The sequence below is a fragment of the Onychostruthus taczanowskii genome, unplaced genomic scaffold (assembly GCF_017590055.1).
Source record: "Onychostruthus taczanowskii isolate IOZ18803 unplaced genomic scaffold, ASM1759005v1 scaffold55, whole genome shotgun sequence".
In the NCBI taxonomy this organism is placed as follows: Eukaryota; Metazoa; Chordata; class Aves; order Passeriformes; family Passeridae; genus Onychostruthus; species Onychostruthus taczanowskii.
The window spans coordinates 1,040,231-1,060,775 of NW_024503124.1; the positions used below are offsets into that span (position 1 = coordinate 1,040,231).

At 48.0% G+C, this 20,545-nt stretch overlaps 1 protein-coding gene across 4 annotated transcripts in view; it reads right to left on the reverse strand.

Moving 5' to 3' along the window:
* Positions 1-20,545, reverse strand: part of PLCB1 (phospholipase C beta 1) — a 337,610-nt gene that overhangs the window by 41,395 nt on the left and 275,670 nt on the right. For all 4 annotated transcript variants that reach the window (XR_005953588.1, XM_041417186.1, XM_041417187.1 and 1 more), the window contains exons 28-31: positions 18,816-18,892; positions 18,637-18,726; positions 16,572-16,629; positions 15,395-15,481 (exon numbers count right to left, since the gene is read on the reverse strand). Coding sequence is in view for 3 of the 4 variants with exons in the window: in XM_041417186.1 (XP_041273120.1) it covers positions 15,395-15,481; positions 16,572-16,629; positions 18,637-18,726; positions 18,816-18,892 (312 nt within the window). In the remaining variant the exon portion in view is untranslated. The remainder of the gene's footprint in view (positions 1-15,394; positions 15,482-16,571; positions 16,630-18,636; positions 18,727-18,815; positions 18,893-20,545) is intronic.

Consider the following 20,545-nt stretch of genomic DNA (forward strand, 5'->3'; position numbering starts at 1 on the left):
TTTTCTTTGAAGACACTGATGATGTCTATCAGTGCCCCAAGAATGCCAGCAAGAAAATTATTTAAAAAAAATAGGAGAAAAAAAGGATGGCACGATTTCTGCCACTAACTAAAATGAAATAAAACCTTCCTGAAGTGCAGGATGGGATGATTACAGCCCACAGTTTTCCACTGTTTATGACACCAGATGAATTTGAAATTATAAAGAGGGTGAATATTCAACATCCAGAAAGCTATTTGGGATAACACCAGATGGAGAATCTGGATGTCATTATGGGTAACATTTGCAAAAGGGCATAACTCACTGAAGTACTACAGAGATGGTGACTGAGTTTAGAATTTTACCTTTCCCTGTTTAGGAACTCTACAGGTCTCTATGCTGTGATGGATTCATTAGGAAAACAAAGCACTTCTGACCCCACAATGGTCTACATGGTGAACTGTGAACCATATTCTTTAGTTTATGGTGTTAGAAATCAAATTTTCAGCCTAAATAAGCCCAAATACCCAATTATTCTAAAAGACTGATTTGATGTGTTGCCTGTTTTTAAAGCACCGTAGCCAAAACCAACAAATATGAAAGTTCAGTATATTAAAAAGACAGATACCAGCTTGAAAGTTAATGGACTTAATCAATGATTTATAATAATGACAACATCAATCTCCAAAGATTAATAATAATAAAAAATAATCAACCCCCCCATCAAATAGTCCAGGTAAAACCAGAAAAGCCAGGAGAACTTGTTGCCATTTATGAGCATCTATCTGCTCTCCTTGTTCCAGCAGCTCTTCACCATTCCCATTGCCCTGTGGTCTGTTCCACTGTCCCTGCATGGCAGGAAGCACCAGCTGCAGGGGTCAAGAACACCCCGAAAATGATTGAAACTTTCCTGCTGTGAAACTGTGACAGAGGAAAACCAAAGCACTCCACGGGCCTGTAACAACAGAGAGTGCTTCAACAGCACTCCACCTCGAGCTGCCAAGAGAGCTTGGCAGAGAGAAAGTACAAATTGGGGAAGGAGAAGGAAAACGTGGAAACTGGGAAAGCCTGCCTGCCTGCTGGCAGCTCAGGAGGGCAAGTGCTCCTCTGCTGGGCTGAGATCCAGGGCTGCCCTGGGAAGCAGGACAGCAGCTCCACTGAGCCAGTGTCCAGGGCAGCCAGGGACCCAAAACCCCACAGGACACGCACTGGGACAGAAATGTCTGCAGGGCAGGAAAGCCCAGAGGGAACCACCACGTCCTGGCTCAGGGCTGAGCCCCCAGGAAGGGCTGCTGTCTGCTCAGGCCACCAGCTGACCCCAAACATTAACTGCAAGGTGCAATGACTGCCAGGCATCAATGCCACAGCTGGACAGGACTCCGCAGAAATAATCCCCAGGGAAATCAATCCTAAGTTTTTATGGGCGGATAACAGAAAGTGAAACCCAGCAAGAACAAGTAAGCCATTGCAGTGGAATTAAGGGGTCACAGGGAGGTCAAGGGCAACATTTTGGTGTGAATTCCAGCATTGTATTCCATCAAAGATGGAAGTGCAACACCCAGGGTAAAAAAGGAAGAAGGGAGACATGACTCAGTTGTGGGTTAAAAGCTAAGAGGCACTTAAAAGATGATTAGAAATATTGTTTCTTTACCAGTTAACAGGCTCAGGAGACCAAACCCCAAAATTCTGTATGGACTGGCGTATTTAAGACCCCCCTATCTGAGCCAGAAGCTGCTGAGTGCTGAAAACCTTTCTAAAAGCCATTCTGTGAAATGAGTAAGGGACAGATCCTGTGTCAGTGCTGCTGGACACGGCTGCCTTTCCTCCTGAGCTGATGGGAGGCTGGCAGGAGGCTGGGGAGGCTCCCCTGAGAGCTGGTGTCCCAGGGGCTCCCTCGGGGTACCCACGGAGCCAGGGCTGCACAGGAATCCTGGCTGAGGATGAAGGACTTGAGTGTGAGAGACAAGAGCTGCAAGCAGGACTGAGAGCCAGCTGAGACATACTGTGGAATCCTGTGTCTGCTGAGAGGGAGGCTGGAGAGCTCTTGTTAAATAAGAGGAATGTGTGGTTCACATACACAACAAGAGTGTGCTGCACAGAGGATGGGAGAGCACATCCAAATGCTTGCTCAGGAAAATGTCAATCTAGTAAGGCAAAAGATGGAGTGGGATCACTTACTGCTCTGAAGGGTTTTCACATAAAACATAGGCCAAGCTGTGACTGTTCCCATGACATGAATAATGCACTGCTGGTTTTCCCTGCTGTGTTATTAACAGTGCATCTTGTCCCAGGCCTGTGCACCAGACAACAACTGCCCAGCCCTCAGAGGGAGAAACAGGAGCCTTGACCTGAAAAGCCAGCACAAAAGTTATTGGAGAGCACAGCTCTGGGTGGAAAGCAACCAGCAAGTCAGGGCAGGAAGGACATTCCTAAGTGCCCTCTGCTCAGTAACATCACCTGCAAGCCAGGCAGACAAGGAACTCACCAAACCAATATCAAATGCATTTTCTCTCAATATGTTACCAGCTCCAAGTGCAGCATTCTTCCTGAGCTAGAAAGTCACATTATTTTTTTTTTAATGATATGACAAACAGGGAGTGAATGTGACTGAAATGGGTGAGGGAAGGGTGACTGGGGGAGCACTGACACAGCAGCATTACAGTCAGGGTGATCATTACAAAGCTTTTGTTCTCCGTGTGTAAAGAAGATAAAAACGTTGGGATGATGCCCTTCAGCAAAAGATAAAAATGAAAGGAAAACCCAGGAGTTCCAATCACTGGAGGGTGATTCAGTCCCTAAATGTGCTCACACAACTCCACAGCTGAGCAAGGGATGGTGGACACAGAGTGATCACTCAGCTAGGGCAATAAGGAGTCAGTTCATCTTGTCTGCAGGATGTACCAGAATGCAGCAGAAAACTCAGTGCAGGAACAGAAAATGGGTTCCACTACTGTATCAACACAACAACGAGTGTGGGACTGTGGAATTACCATTGTTAATCTCAGTTTAGGTACAAGAGCTCTCAGTGATGGAGCTTTCCCCGTCCCCCACACCAGGTGGGGAGGCAAAGGCATCTAGACAATCCCAGGAAGGAGGAATGCTGGAATAATAAACATGAAGGCAGATTAAAAATGTAATTTCCAGTCAGAAAAATGGAAGAGGAAAGTGGTGGGGAGGAAGGGAACATTTGTTTTCAAGCCATCAAACCAGGCTTTCACAATGAACAGGAGGGAGAAAACAAACAGTGTGAGGCACAATGGTTTATGCAGCTCTGGAGGGGAGGATTCCACGAAGAGGAGAGATTCTGTGCATTAATTGGGAAGCCACAGACATAATGAGTGCAGGATGACATTTTGATGCTTCACTCGTCTTCTCCCCTGCCAATCCATCTCTCTGCTTTGCAATCTGTCACTCCTGACGATGTGTTAATCTCTGGGCTGAGGAGATAAATCTGTTTGGGCTCTTTCTCAGAAGCAGGTACCTGTTAGGCACTGCCAGAGCCTCTCCTGGGAGGGAAGAGCCACTGCAGTTTGCTGAGAGGAGAATTTATCCAGCAGATAATTCTCACTGAACCCTCCATGCCTTCCTCCTATATTTACAGTCTAATTTGCATTTCTATACCCTTGATTATCTGAGCACCTCAAAATCCCCCATGTGCTTAACCTAACAAATCCCTAGCACAATTCAAGGAGCAGTGGGCATCAGAGCCAGCAGGGATGATGGAATTCCTGTCCCTGGGCTGCAAGGGTGGTACACAGATACTCTGTGTTTTCTACAGGGTGAAAGGAAGCAGGAGAGTTCCTGAACCACTGATCAGCTGCTACCCCAGACATGCTCCAGCACAGCCCTGCCTGAGCTCTGAAAAGCATCTTCAGTGCTCTCAGCTGCCTTCTCTTGACCAAACCTTTCATTCCCATCATCAGCTGCCTGAGGTCCCTTTCCTTTGTGCCATTTTGCTGTGTTCACAGCCAAGGAAGGCTCCCAATGGGCAGGCAAAATTTCCCCCATTTATTGTCCTTCCTGAAGAGAAGCAGAATATTAAGCAGGCAATTTTAAAGGACAGGGGGAAAAAAAAGGAAGTAAAAAAAAAAAGGTTTGAACCACACTGTAATTAACATGGTGATCATGCCAGTTTGAAAATCACTAACAGAATTTTATGATAGTGAATTTTCCATCCTGCAAGGCTGTGAATAACTGTAATTTAACAGATGCATCCAAAATGTACATGCATCAAACTAAATCTCTAAAATTATAGCATATGCATGTCCTTAATATAGCTAGTGAGCATGTGTGCCTATGCACACACAGCCAAATATTTACTATGACATATAGAAAACCACATTTACTCATCAATGTAAACAAATGGATTCTACCTACTCCATCTCCTTATACTGTGATTAAAATTCATGCTGGCCAGCTCAGTGAGGTTACAGGTAACAGCCTGGCTCCTAAGCAATGCCCCATTTATGAGGCTTCAGATGCAGAAGAATTTTATCTGCCCTGTGGGGCCCAGTGTGTTGATCACAGAGCTGAGGGCCCATTCAGCTCCTCTGAAGATGAAAATCTCAGAGGCCCTGGCTACCAGGGACTGCTCTTGTGATGTGCTTTAGGCTCTCTGCACATCCCTACGTTCATCTTCTATAATGTGAACTTGCAGAGCACATTTTGCAAGAGGAAAAGCAAGTGGGTGATGTTATGGCATCACAGAAATCAGCTTTCCTCGTTGTATCTCATCCTAATTAAGGGCTGTTTCTGTTGCCAAGTGAGGTCTGGGCTTCCTTGATGTATTAATCAAGAGTGTTTGTTACACTAAAAGTAGCATGTAATTGCTTGTCAGCATCACCTTGCTTTGAGAAATGTGAAAGAAATCAAAGGAAATGTAGAATATGACTGGAGACTGTCTTTGGCAATGAGCAGGACTGTAAATGGCTGATCAGGTCTGAAAGGGAAATACATGGTGAAGGCTTTTGGGATAAATATATTTAGATTTAGGCACGCTGAAAATAGCAATACTCAAAAGCAAAGGCCAGCAGGGCCTTGCCCAGTGCCCTGTGGCCAGGATGCTCAGCCTGGGCCCTGCCCAAGGAGGCTCAGCCTGTGCTGTGCAGTGGGACAGGGGCCAGGCTGTGCAAGGGCTCATCTGCAGCAGCAGCCCCTGCCTCTGGGCCTGGAGCTGCTCCATGCCTGCAGGGCTTCCACACATCTCTGCAGCCTGGGCATCCTCTCTCCCATCTGATGGAAGCTCACAGACACGCAGAGCAGCTCCTGAACACCCCTCCCCTTCAGGCTGCTCCACCTCAAAGGGACTCCATTCCCACAGGTGCTTTAGGCACGCCTTGAAATTTAACAGAGCAAGTGATGGCAAAGAGCAAGGAGGGTAAAAGTGAAAGTAAAGAAGGGCTACAGAAAGAGCATGAGGCAGAAGCCACGTACTGAGAAAAGGAGCTTGATGAAAGGGGGAGAAGGACAAGTAGGAGAGCAGGTGAAATGGGGGAAAAGGGGAAATAGAAAAAAGGAGAACTAAAAAAGGCTGCGAGAGCTCCTTCCATTACCAGCAGGTCTGATAACTTCCTTCAGTGCATGACTTCATTTCTGTGAACCACAGGCCAGTCTGGAGAGCTGGGAAGCTGATGGAATGGGCCAAAGCTGAGATTTCCTGCCCCATACTCAGCAGGTTTAAAAAGAAGGTTTTTTCTATCACAAGAACATCAAAACTGCTTTTTCTTTCTTATTTTTTTTAAGGAAGTAATGGAAAAAGAACAAGAATAATGAATTTTCACCACCCTCATGACTGGAAAACTCAGTGTTACAAGACTGGGTTCCAACGTTAAAAGATAATGTTAAAAATTTTAAATTTTGCCTTGACCATCCTAGAGTCAGGCTCTGTATCAAACCACATCTGGATTATTCCTCCCCTTCCCAGGCACATCCACACAAAGCTTACAGATCTCTGGGACTCCACAAAAGAGATCATTTTCAGGTACAGGGCTGCAGTTAGTCACACTCCACAGTCTCTTGGCACAACCTCCCTCCAAACAGGGGCTGAACAATGGGAATTCACTGAGTCACTCCAGCCCAACCCATGGGCTGTCAGCACCCACAGCTCCTGGATTATGCAACTGCAGCAGCCCTGTGCAACTCCTCTGCTGGAAAACACTGATTTGGTGCAAGTGAGTCACAGGGGATGTTTAATGAAAAGTAATCTTTCCCGGGAACATCCTTCCCAGCTATTCTGCTACTGACTCCAGAGGGCTGCCAGACCCTTGAAAGCTCCCCCAGCAGCACTGGAAACAACGTGGGAATGGGGCTGGAATGTTTCCCTGCCACTTTCTCTCCCTTCTGGATGTGCAGGGCTTTCATCTCCTCCCAAGCTCAGTACCCTCAACCTCCTGGGGAAGAGACTGCATCTCCAAACAACAGCATTTTCTTCTGATTGTTGTTGTTTCTAGAAAAAAAAGTCCTTCCCCAAGACAGGCTAGACAAGATTTTAATACCCTCTTTAAACCAGGTATAGTTTTGAAGCTCTAACACTGGCTTTGCTGTTTCTGTTACCCTTTCCAGCAGTGTATTTCTCATGCTGAAGGGTCTCAGTGCAGATGAGCCCATCACCCACCCTGTCAGGGCTGCACAGCTGAAGCAGCTGGCAGCAGTCCTCAGCATGGTTCCCATCAGTGCCTCTGCTTTGCAGGTCATTCTGCACAAAAACTCTGGCACTCTCCTGCCTAATGGCTTGCACACACAGAGCCCTTCCCACACTACAGGCTTTGCAGGACCACTGATTTTATTTCTCTGCTCATTAAAGAACACATTTCATGCATTTTAAAGCATCTCTCTAACGAGTTCACACACTAGGCAGTAATATTTCTTCCAACACTTTTCCATTAGCTGTGTCAAACTGGACCTCGTGTCTTTGTCCTGCTGCACTGAGGGGCTGAGAATTGCAGGTGCATTGCTGCTGCTGCAGTGGTGGGCACAGCTGTGCAGGGGGATTTGCTGGTGCCTCCTGGTGTTTGTGGCTGGGGCTGGCACCAGCAGTGTGTGCCCTGGGAGATGTCCCTGTGGGCTGCCATGCATTCCAGACTGTGCACCCATGCACAATTCAGCCTGGGTTTTATCATGCATTTTCCTGGAGTGCCAGCCCAGCTCCTGAAGAGGGGAAGGGCTCTCAACAGCTTGTGGTGCCCTGTTGCTCCCTGAGATTGAGCATGCAAAGCACTTGCCTTTGCAGAATCCCAAACATTTCCACAGCACAGACCTCTCTGGGCAGGTTTAAATACTGCACAGCCTAAGCCAAACATCCTGACACAAAACCTTTGCAGTCCCTGGCTTCTTCAATTTCTGAGCATGGCTTTGGCTGTTTTCTCCTCAGAGACCCCAAGGTTAGCACAGCAGTTAGCCCTGTGCTCTCCTCTCACAGGCAGCTCCACCTGGCTGGCCAGCCCTGCTCTGGGAAGGCTTGCCATGAAAACAATCAGTGTGGAAGCACAGGAGGGGTCACAGGGGACAGGGGGACAGCCCTAACCCCAGCAGAGCAGCTCTGGGGCAGCAGGGGAGGTGTTTGAGAGGCCACAGAGAACAGGTCAGGGCCTGTCAGTGTTCCACTGCTCACTCCTTGTCATCCTCTGCCTCCCACAGTGCCTAGAGGAGCATCCTCTGCAGAGAAACCTGGAGTTACCTCCATCCTGAGTGGCACCCTGCAGAAGGAAGCTTTACATTGATTTTTCACACCCTTTCCCCAATTTTCAGCCTATGGAGAAACACACTGCACTCTTCTCTGCATAGGAAGCTCACTTAGTGTTTCCAGAGGGATCAGCTAGTCACAAATGTTAAAATTAGAAGTTAGGTTTGCTATGGAAATTGTATTTGTCCAGAGCAGTTGTGGCTGCCCCATCCCTGGAGGTGTCCAAGGCCAGGTTGGATGGAGCTCTGAGCAGCCTGGGATAGGGGAAGGTGTCCCTGCCCATGGCAGGGGGTGGAATGAGATGGGCTTTAAGGAACCTTCCAACCCAAACCATCTATGAGTCTGTTACAAAGGAAAAATAAGGTAGTTTTTGCTTTTTGGTGTTTACAACACAGCTGATAATTTTAATAGCAATTCAGTACTTCACTTTTCTCCCTTTAGTTGATCTGTTTTGTGACTCAAATTAAGAATTAGAGGGGCAGAGCTGTACAGTAAAATCTGTTACCCAACAAATGAAGCAGTTCTGGTAAATAATGACCCCTCTAGGCTCACACACAGCTGGGAACACACCTTTTTACCTGCATACAGGTAAATAATGACCCCTGTATGGCTCACACACAGCTGGGAACACACCTTTTTACCTGCATACAGGTAAATAATGACCTCTCTAGGCTCACACACAGCTGGGCTCAGCTGTGCTGCCATCCAGCACCAGGGCTAATGAGGATTTCACCTTTTCTGCATCAGGAAGGTCAATTAACCACCTAATCAGGGTGGGCTGGGACATGAGAAATGCCCTTGCCTGAGACAGGTAGAGTACAGAACAGATTCACTTTGCAAATTAGGAAAAAATCCAAAGAAGTGAAGTTTCTTTTTTTGCAGGAAGAATTGTGCCTTTTTTAGAGAAAATAACCTTCTGTGAGCTCTTCTGTCCACAGAGAGTAGCTGGGTTCTAAAATGACTATTCTTAAAAATACCCAACACCACCACCCTGGTCACAGTTCTAATTTGTTAGCATGTTATCCAGGAAGATCTCAGTAACCTTCACAAATCAGGTCTGGCTGCCACCTGCCCTCCATCATGGACCTCCCCAATATCTTTAAATCACCAGCAACATTGGTAGCTTGATAATGTTCCTTCTCATTTACACTACTGCAAAATTGAAAAGTTTTTGCCCCTTCAAGTAATTTATTTCCCCTTTTATTGCAGCTCCAGAGCAAACCCAAGATTTTCTCTGGCTTCCAGTAGAATGACCCATGTGTGAAAAATATCTCCCTCCTTCTATCAATAAACTCCAATTTAAATTTATCATATTTTCCATGTGTCCCATTCGTCAAAGTATTTCTTTACATTTAAATTCTTCCTACAAAGAGTTGGTGACATTTTTATTTAAAATAAAGTGATATCAGAATGCAATAAAAAAATTTAAAAGGCATTTTGCATACCCACACTGGAAAGGTGGTGCTGCTGATTTAAAATGAGGGTTTCCAAGGACATGCATGTGGAAGAGTTACACCAAACCCATTCAATTAACACAGTAAATACCACCTCAAATGTTACATGTATCTTTTGTGACCTGATACCCATTTCTCACACTGCAATATTTATCCTGCTGGAAAACACAAACAACCCTTTAAAATGTGGATTTGTGAAGGGAAATGTAAACAAGCAAGGCCCAAATGCCAGGGATCCTTTGGGCACCCTGTTACTGGACTGAACTCTTGCTCCCAGGCCTGGGATGTGTCAGTGCTTCAGAGAACCTGGGAGAGTTTTATTGGTACAAAACTGGCACAGGATAGAGGCCAGCCTGGTTATTTTAATGACTGCAGTGAGATTATTTACTACTCACTCCACAGGCTCAAAGTGCATCCTGCAGGATTTATCCACTGGCAGAAACAGCAGAAAAGGGAGCACCCTAACTTGCCCAAAATAATACTCTGCAACTGGGGACAGCTTAGCAGCTGCACAACTCCAGACTGAAATCAGATTAAATTTGTTCAGAGTTTGGGCTGACTCACCTGGGGCTGGCTGCTGAGCAAAGAGCCAAGATCCTGCAGGGAATGGGCCATGAGCACTGATCCCAAAACTTAAACACGAGCTCCCATCCAGAAGTGGGAAGATGCCAGATCAAGTCACAGGAGGATTTGTAAATCTCACTCTGTATTTTGTTGGGTTTTTTTCTCCTTTCAAATATTCCTTTTAAATGTTTCTTGGTCACTGAGGCTATGAAAATTCCATTCATTTCTCCGTGCTGTTGCCCACTTAATGAGGTAAATAAACATTTTATTATTCCCCTCTGATGAGTACACAAGCACCAAAGCCCAGAGCTGAACAGTGAAACAAACAGTAAATTATTTCAATCCTCTTAATTCCCTGCTTTTTTGGCAGATAATGCCATAAGTCATTTTAGCTTAGCAGCCACAGATCGAGGACAGATTTCTTTTTAAACTTTGGAAATGTTAAAATTGAATGAACTAACAAAAGAAATTTTTACCCAAACAGGGAAAAACAGAACTTCTCAAATATGACACTGGCTATCAGATCATTTTTATGGGTTTTTTTTGCCCTGAGTCTGAATACTAATTTTTTTGGGAGGACAAGTTTCCCCTGTCCAATCCAAAGCCAGGCAAGTCCCATGAATCCCAGTAAACTGAAATAACCTTTTCCTCCAAACTCCTTCCCCAGAATTCTTGGAGAGTTGCCTGTGGTTGAACTGGAATGCATCTGGAAGTGTTTGAATTAAGTGCAGCTCGCCCAAAAGCCAGCTTGCCTTCCTGCAGAGGTGTCAGGGATAAAAAGGGGATTGTGGTGGACAGAGCATTGTTGCTGTGAGGTCACAGGAGCTGAAGTGACACTGGAATACCCAAAGCTCCTCAGGGCTGCTCCCTTCCACACCAGCAGAGTGCTCTGAGGGCAGCTGAAACACCTCCTGAAGTGCTGCAGGACACACTTGCTGTTTGAGCCTCCTGCAGGGAACAGCTCCACTTAAGCCAGCAGCATCCCCTGCACGGGTGACCAGAGTTCACCCAAAGCACCCAAGCTGCAGCCCTGCAGGAACCAGGGGCTCTAGTGCTGGAAAGGATCAGCCCCTTGTTCATCTGGCTCTGCAACACGAACATGTATCACTCTGTGCCTCCATGGCTATTTCAGGCACACTGCTGATATTCATTTCTGATTGGATGTGGAAGTGTCAACCCCCAATTAATAACACGTGCCAAATTGGGAGATGATAAATGTAGGAAAGCGAGTTTGTGTGCACCAGGTGCTTGTATTTCCCATTTACGAGAACAGATTTATAATTTTGAAGAATTGTTTTCACTACACTGTTTGAGGAACAAAAGGAATTTCATACCTTAAGGCAGCATATTCTCTTCATTCACTGGAAAGAGCACAGAGGTGCAACAAAGTGTTCCCAGCTCATAGTGCCTCTGCAGGTCTGTTGGACCCTTTCCCAAGCCCCAGCCTGCCCTGTGCCCATGCCCACAGGCTGCAGGAGCCCAGAGAGGGCAGGCCTGGGCTGCCCTGGGCAGTGAGGGCACAGCAGCTGTGGGCAGGAACACGGGCTGAGGCTGGGAGCCACAGAGGTCACAGCCCCCTGGCACCTGGGGGTGCAGGCTGGGAGCCACAGGAGCCACAGCCTCCTGGCACCTGGGGCTGAGGCTGGGAGCCACAGCTTCCCTGGCCCCTGGGGCTGCAGGAAGGGAGCCACAGGAGCCCCAGCTTCCCTGGCACCTGGGGCTGCGGGAAGGGAGCCACAGCTCCCCTGGCACCTGGGGCTGCAGGAAGGGAGCCACAGAGGTCACAGCCCACCTGGCACCTGGGGCTGCAGGCTGGGAACCACAGGAGTCACAGCCCCCCTGGCACCTGGGGCTGAGGCTGGGAGCCACAGGAGCCACAGCTTCCCTGGCACCTGGGGCTGCAGGGTGGGAGGCACAGCTTCCCTGGCACCTGGGGCTGCAGGGTGGGAGGCACAGCTTCCCTGGCACCTGGGGCTGCAGGGTGGGAGGCACAGCTTCCCTGGCACCTGGGGCTGCAGGGTGGGAGGCACAGCTTCCCTGGCACCTGGGGCTGCAGGGTGGGAGGCACAGCTTCCCTGGCACCTGGGGCTGCAGGGTGGGAGGCACAGCTTCCCTGGCACCTGGGGCTGCAGGGTGGGAGGCACAGCTTCCCTGGCACCTGGGGCTGCAGGGTGGGAGGCACAGCTTCCCTGGCACCTGGGGCTGCAGGGTGGGAGGCACAGCTTCCCTGGCACCTGGGGCTGCAGGGTGGGAGGCACAGAGGTCACAGCCCCCCTGGCACCTGGGGCTGCAGGGTGGGAGGCACAGCTTCCCTGGCACCTGGGGCTGCAGGAAGGGAGGCACAGAGGTCACAGCCCCCCTGGCACCTGGGGCTGCAGGCTGGGAGCCACAGAGGTCACAGCCCCCATGGCACCTGGGGCTGCAGGAACACCGTCAGGGAGCAGAACAGTCCCTGCAGGGTGGGAGCAAGGGCTCAGGAGTGTCAGTGTCACCCTGGGGCCTGAGTGTGCCTCTGACCCACCAGCACAGGCACCAAAAGTCCCACTGAGTCCCATCAGAGGAGGCTTGGGTCTATTTACTGTAACTGAGTTAGTTCCCAGAAAATAATTAATTCCTTGTCGTGTCTCACGTGTATTGATTTTTGTAATTACAATGGAATTGGAGGCAAGGGTGCAGGGGGAAGGAATGCACTTGATTGGTGTTTAATTTGATGCACAAGCTGTCAGGGACAGAGCAATGTGTGGCCATGCCCAGCCTGGTGCTCCCTGTGCCCCACGTGCAGGATCCAAAATCCCAGCCTGCCCCGACAGGATGCAGTGCACAGAGCTGGCTGCTGCAGCAGCCCCCACTGCAGGCAGGAGAGTGCCCAGAGGGAAGAAATAAGGACAGGACAAGCTCCACGTGTATCAGTGACTGAGAGGAGGAGACAAAGAGAAAGAAAATACAGGTTGTTGCTGATAATAGAGCTGCCAGGAGATAGTGTAAGGAAAGACAAGGAGTGAGAGAAGAGAAAATACAACATGGCCTTGCTTGGTCATGGTGCTGCCAGGAAAAGCCAGCAGGAGGGAATCAGCTTTGTTTCCCATATTAGTTAGGCAGTTTCTACCCAGAGGCAAGTCAGCATTTGGCTTCTTAGCAGGTGCCACTGTCCCCTCCCAGGCATGCCCGTGGGAGAGGGGCCTGTTCCACACCCAGCCTGGCTGGAACACCCAGCCTGTGCAGTGTCCCAGTGTCACACATACTGCCACCACTCACAGAGCCACCTTCTGGGCTCACTGCAGCCAAGGCCTGCCCCGACTCCTGCAGCACCACAAGGAGCTGTTTCCAGCCTAGAAGTACCAGTTCAGTACCTACTTTGCCTGAAAGCACCAGTTCAGGAAGTCTCCAGCTCTCACAGGAGCAAAAAAGCTCTTGCTTATACAACAGCCCTGCAAATGAAAGCTGCAAAACAGTCTCACATCCAAACACTAGAAAGAAATGATACATGTGAGGGAGAGGCAGAGCTTAGGGGCATAAATCAGTCCTGAGTTAAGCACTTTCAGCTAACCCTGTGATATTTTAAACAAAACAAACCAAACCAGCCTCCAGGACAGGGAACCACTCTGCATCCAGTCTGTGCAGTTTCTAAAACAACAGCACTCAAAGGCAAATTTTCTCCTGGTGCCCTACACATACCACAAGAGAGGAAGCTGCTAATTCATACTTTGAGAAAAGCCAACAAAATGGGAGAGGCTGTGGCAGTGTGCTGGCAACCCTGGGAGCCACGATCTCCTCCCTGGCTGGGAAAGAGCCCTGAGCAGAGGCAGAGCACAACAAACTGTGAGGCACTAATAAATAACCAAGCAGCACTGAAGGATGACAGCAGATCTGTCTCCAGCAGAATTATTGGTGAGAATACTGAAAATTCTTTCCCTCTTAATGTATTAAACTCTTTGTTTGGGGCTGAGTTGATGCTGCCAGAAAAGCCTTTTAACACAGCCAGCATAAATTTCAGTGGGTGTTTGAAGCAGGAGAGGCTGGCTTGTTGAAAAAGCAGCCCCCAGAAAGGCTGCAGCCTGCAGAAAACACATCAGCTCTGCTCAGCTGGGAAATCATTTGATCTATTTTACATCATCCACCCCGGCACTGAGGAGGCAAATATGGGAATGAGATATGGACACGGAGCAAAACACAAAGAGAGACTTAATAAAAGGAGTAATGATGTTTTCCCCAAAGCCTCCCATGCAGGCAGGAGGGCAGAGCAGCACCAGCTGAGCACGGGGCCCTTTCGGGGTGTGGGAAGGGAACAGCCCTGCAGCACATCCCTGGGAGGAGGGACGGGCAGGGCACTGCCACTGTGCCCACAGGCAGGGGGACAGGCACCTGGAGCTGCCCTGTGCCAGGACCAGCCCTGGGCAGACAGGGAACTGATCAAAGAGTCAAATGTGGCTGGCCCAGCGCCGCTCAAAATTCAGCTCAAGTCCTCAGAGACAGATTTCCAGTGCTTCATGCTTCTCCTCAGTACATGGATAAATTAAAAATAAAAAATAAAGAGAAGGAAGGACGCAGCTAAACAGAACAACTGAGTGCCCAAGGATCCAGGAAAAGCCAGTGGTAGAAGCAGTGCCTATTATTCCTTGGCATTTTAAATTCCAGTGTTTAAATTCCAGTTCACAAGCCTGATAAACTCATGATCCTACAGCACCAAACATAAAAATATGTATTCTTTTTACACCCACAAGTTGCCCACAACACCAAAAAGTTCCAGCTTGTTTATAAACACAATTTTAAAAAGATGAGTAGAAAACCGGAAATGCAAACATTTTTATTTTCCCTAACTATTGTAAACTTCTGGCTACTCAGCCCTTAGCCTAACTTATTCTCTGGCTACCTCACAGAGATGACATGACAGCACTGATCAGCTCACCAGTGCTGGAATTCAAGCTGCAGCACAGGAACAGGGGACTGTGGGCACAGACAAGGAGTGAGAACTGAGCCAAGGACACACATCTGAGCAAAACCAGAAACAATGAAAGCAGACACGACACAGTGGGCTGGGAGGAATTACACCTGGCTATGAACCCTGCTGAAAACAAGTCTCCCTCCATGTGGAAGTCTGACTATGGCTAGGTCTTCCTACAGGAAAATCAGGTACAAGTGCAGGACTCTGAACCTTCTCCACTGAAGCTGGTGGCAAAACTGGCCCCAGCTCCCCTTGGAGCAGGAGTGAGCCCCCAGGCCTGAGGGCCAGAACGTGCATTTCAAAATGTTCCATGTAGATGCAGTGCATAAAATCACACAGAGGCAATCCAGCAAGCAACGTGGACTCTAAAGCACTGTTACTGTAAAAAAGCTCGTTGTGTCCCACAGAAATCCACCCTGTGGGAGCCAGCAGGACCTGGGGAAGGATGCTAAGGAGATATCTCTTTTCCCTTCCAATGGGAACTGTGTTTTGCTTCCGTGCAGCTCGGGCACAGGGGAGGGAAGGGCACACTCTGCTGGTCACAGCACCTTTTGCACTGACAGCTTTTGGACAACCTGGGTGCTGGAAAATCATCGTGGGAGGTGGTGCCCACAGCAGGCTGCTCCTGCCTCCTCTCACCCTGAGTGCCAGTGAGTGCCTCTGATGCTGTCACTGCCTTCTCTCACGTTTAAACATCAGCCTACCTGCTGCCAGAGCTCCTTCTCTCCTGAAGGACAATTTTAGCAGTGTAACATGTGGTCAGAAACTCTTTACCTTAGGCTTTTCATCCAGTATTTGCTGGCGGATCTCCTTGTGTTTTTCTACAAGTTTCTCCTGCCTTTTGCTCTGAGCATCTTCTAGCTGTCAGAAAAGAGCAGAGAATCTTTTTTCGTGGATTGCACAGCCTCACTCTCCCACCTCCTCCCCAACAAACATTCCAGCCATCCAAAGTGAAACATTGTCATCGAAACTGTGACCAATTCCAAGCTAAAATTACCCAAATTACACAGCACTGCCCGAGTGCCCCTGAGCACAACTTGCAGCAGCTGGGTGTGACATGAGACATCACATTTCACATCTAACTCAGCATCAGAGGTGTCTGAAGGACTGACTGCAGACTGCTAATGTTATTGAATTACAGATTCTGGGCTTCACTTAGTAACGCACTCAGACAAAAAACCTACTTCATTTGCTAATTCCTTAGGTTGCTTCCCAAGTCAAATGCTCTTCTAAGCAAAACTGGGCCAACTTTAGAACCTAACTATCTTTGCATTGAAATTAAGAGGAGAATTCAATGGCTGCACATGTTCCACAGTGGTTTTACACCCCAAAGCACTGCAGGACATGATTTCAGCCTGGTGTGAACCACCTGTAGCTTCAGCAAAGCTAACAACTGCCACAGAATTCTTTAATTTGTGTTTACAGAGCTCACAGAATGCTTTTTACATTTCAGTAACTGTACAAATGCAATTACATTTAGGATATACTCTGCAATGAAATGTTCACTGACTTTCCTTATGCAATCCTTGCATTTGTGAGCCAGCAAACCCACTAAAAAATGGGTGCATTTTCCATGGATACACACAGGATATTCAGAGATGAAATTGTATTGAATTCTTCCCTCCTCAGCACCATCCCCCAAATGCTGACTAACAATTAATGAGGAGCTGTCTGAAATCCCAGCTTTCCTTTAACTGGAATCCCAGCTTTCCCTTCACTGGAATCCCAGCTTTCCTTTCACTGGAATCCCAGCTTTCTTTAACTGGAATCCCAGCTTTCCCTTCACTGGAATCCCAGCTTTCCTTCACCTGGCATGTGAAGCAGACTCTACACTGCCCCTGCCAGAAGGCAGCAGGTGCAGAACCTTTGAGCTGAAGCCCAGCACCTGCAGCAGAGCACAGGCTGGAAGGTGAAAGGTGACACTTGGTGGCCCAGATGAAGCCTGACCTACCCTCTTGATGTACTGCACCACCTCCTGGATGTAGGAGCGGATCATCTCCGTCTTCTCCCTGGGGAACATGGCAGCATTAGTGGAGTCACGAGAGCACTCGGATGGATTTTACTCCCTGCTGTCTTTGCCTCAGCAAGGCCAGGTGTAAGGACCTGCCTGATTACCTCCTGTGCCCTCCCTGAACGTGTCCTTGTGGCACGAAGGGCTCAGAGTTCCTCACCCCCCGGGATGATGCTGTTTTCCAGGGGCTCCCACAGTGCCCAGATCCCTGGGAGCTGCAGAGGCACAGTGCCACGCTGTGGCAGAGCAGCAGGCTGTGCCAGGGCAGGCTCTGCTGCTGACACTGGCACCAGGCTCCAGGGCAGCAGGGCAGGCCCAGCCTGGCCCCGCAGAGCTGGGCTCAGGGGAGCTGAGCTTTATGGCACACCCAGAGTTATCTGGTAACATCAGTCAGGGGCTGAGAACCCTCAGAGGGGGAAATGCACACACAACAACAACTTGTGGCTGCTGCAGGTGATGCCTTTCAGGAAATTACTCCAAATCCTGATTGCCTCAGCCAGGACCTGTGCACTGCTCCTCAGGGGGCACTGAAGTCAGGAGGATTTAGGCAAGCACAAAGTGGGTGTCAAAACATGAAGTAAAAACAATTAAAACAGTGAATGTGTGTACTATTCCTTCCCAAACTCGTGCAAAGCTTCAGATGAGCTGCAGTGGAGCCAGAGTGACTCAGAAGGGATTCACCAGGAGGAAGGTCTCACACCTCTCTGCCCTACTCCCAAAGTGAGGACAAGCTGTGTCAGACAGGGAAAAGCTGACTTGCAGTGGGGTCCCATCTCACCTCTCAAGGGCTCTTTGGAAAGCCTGACACAGGAAAGTCCTTGGGAAAAGTGAGAAAAAAAATGAAAAGGAAAGAGAAAAGAACTGCTGCTTGTCTGTCCCTGAGCCTTTCTCACTAGTGCCTCATTTACCTCTCAGGAAATCATTTCCTACTGCAATTGATTTTTACTGCTGCAGCATTTCCGTCATGGCCAGCTGCTTTTTTCCAAGATGAATTCCATGCCCTCTGACCAGCTCTAACTATGTTAAGTATTTCTCCTCTTTTTCATCATAAATTATTCTCATGTTTTTTTAATAGGATGTTTATTGAAATTTTTAATGTGCTGATTTTGAAACTACCTGAAACACTTCACTGTGTGTGTCTGTGATTTCCTGTCAGGGTTACCAAATACAGATTCTCTCTTGAGAGGCTCCAGAACCTGTGCAAACCCTTTCACCTGCAGAAAACCAAACACAGTCGTGCCTTTGTTACATGGTAGAACTCAAACATTAGAGGGTTTCTTTTTTTGTTTTATCCTGTTTGTTCCTCTTGTATTTTTAACTGCTCTAAAGTCAAGACTGGCAACAAGAATAGCAGTGCAAGATTAAAATGCTCTATTTTCTTTTCGAGCTGCTTGCCAAAACAAACGGAGGAGGACAAACAAACCTAGATACTGTGCCCTTGGGAAGAACACAGTCACAACTTGCACAACTGCAGTGGGTGCTGTCTGGGGTGCATGAATGGAATCAGGATTGCTGTGCCTGCCCAGCAATCTGCACCCCCAGAGCCCAGCTGTGCCCCGGGTCCCCCCAGGTGTCACTGTCACCAGCGCAGGGCCATGGGCAGTCTGAGGGCAGCTCATCCCAAAAGCAGAGGGAACCTCACAGTGGTGCTGCCATTTCTCTTGGAGAGCAGCTTGAAAGACAAGAGAAGCCAGAAAGAGAAAGGCAAGTCAGGATGAAATGGCAGCCTGCAGCAGCAGGAGCCTTCAGGCTGTTTGTTGGTGCTCAGAGGAACAGTGCCTGCATGGACAGCTCTTTGGGGAGCTGCCCCAGGAACAAACCTCTGCTGCTGGCCCTGCTCAGGAACAGGAGATTGGATTAGCCCCAGGAAATGAAATTATTATCAGGGAAAGGACTCTGGGGAGGGCTGACTGAAGGCTGCCTTGGATTTAGGGTCGAGACCTTCCTTTGATTTACCAGCTGTGAAAAATCTTGTACAGTGATATGGATCCAGGGATATACTTACTCTTCCATTTGATTTTTATCCTTGGACTTTGCTTCTGTGATCTTCTCCTGCCTCTTCTTGTCCATTTTTTTCTTCAGTTCTTTCTTTTCTCTAAAGCATAAAAAATAAAGGGGAGTACAAAAGTATCCAAACAAATCCCACAGGGAGCAGCAATCAATGGAAAAGGGAACAGCACTTACTTTTCACAGGTTTCTTTCAGTTTCTTTAGCTGGTTGTTCTGACACTCCTCTGCTACATCTGTCAGCTTCTGAATTAGCTAGAAAATACATATTTTTATTTTTGGGATTTATTTTCAGCTAAATATCACAGAGGCAGCTAAATTTCCTCAAAAGCTTGCAGCAGACAGGAAAGTGTTACACCATTCCCAGATGAATTACCAACGATCAAAAGCCAGCAAACATCATTATCAGTGTAAACACATTATTAACTTGTGGAGTTCAGCCAGAATGGTGCACATCCAACTCACCCAGAAACTGCTACTTCTCTGTACATGGAGGTGATACACTTTCACAACATTAAATGTAAAACCAAAATCTATTTCAAGTATTTTACCTTTGCTAGGAATGAAAATGCCTGTGAAAAAACATAAGGGATCACAGATTGAATTTACACAATGCTAATTGCCAAGTGAATTCTGTGTCACTGAACATCCGGGTTTTTCTGTGAGGGCTGAAAATGTTCCTCCTGTAATGAGGATTATTACAAGGAATGCTTTGGGTTTTGGGGTGGTCAGGGGGTGGTTGAAAATCAGGCGTGATGAAAGTATGAAAGCCAAGCACAGAGAAGCATAACCTACATTTTGGTCACAGAATGAAAAAGCTCTGAGGCACTGGTTTGAAATCTGCTGTGGGTTCATTCTCCTTGGTGCCCAAAGCAGTAACAAAAGGCCCAGCCGTGCTGGGGATGCTGACAGCAGAGGAGTGTGGGCTGGGCTCAGGGAACAGGAATGAAGTGGGAACTGGGGCCCATTTGATCACCCTTCTAGCTTAAGTCTGATTTTGTAACATCACCCTCTCAGGGTGATGAACCAGGAGTGCATAACAAGGCATGGCTGGTCTGATCCAACTTTCCATTCCTTAGATAAAAGCAGAAAGGTACCAGCAATAGGCTCCCCTCTAAAAGAAAGCCATCAGAAAGAATCTCTCAGCTAAAAAGAAAGTTCAAATTGGAGTATTAACTCCTGCACAGCTCAGAGGGAAAGCTGCCCAAAAGTTCTGTGCTAAAAAATGAATTTACTGTGCCACCACCTAACGGGACAATGCCAGAAATGTAACGTGGCTTTGAGAAACGCCATTTCCCATTTTGGAATGAGAAATGAGTTACCTCGTGAGATAAGCCCAACTGTGAGGGTCTAGAATGGCTCTTTTTTACAAAAATCCAAATCTCTGAGAAGCAGCCACCAGCTGATAGTGGGATGGGGACTGTCCCCTGTGGTGCAGGTCATTGTGCCCATACAGCCACCCTGGAGCTCTGTGACTCACACAGGGGAGGGGACAAACATCCCAGCCCCGTGCTGTGACTGTGGAAATCAGTCTGTGCAGGGCACTGCTGAGCAGCACCCACACACAAACCACTCCTCTTACCTGCTCGTTTTGGCTGGCAGGGCAGAGGAGACAAATCACCCAACAGGAGGGAGGCCAAACATCAGGTAATAGAAAAAATTGCAAGAGGGGGTTGTCTGGAGTTGAGAAACAGCTTGTACTCCCCTAACACCCTTTAAAAATGTTCATTTCTGCCTACAAATATCCATTAGCATCAGCTTCCATCTGCCCAACTCCTCTATTTCAGCTCAGAGGGCCTATGATCCTGCTGCAGTTGTCAGCCAAACTCCAGCTGTAAAAACAAAGCTGACTTGGACCAATGAATGCAAAATATTTCTTCACCATATACAGAAGATGTCCTGCATCCC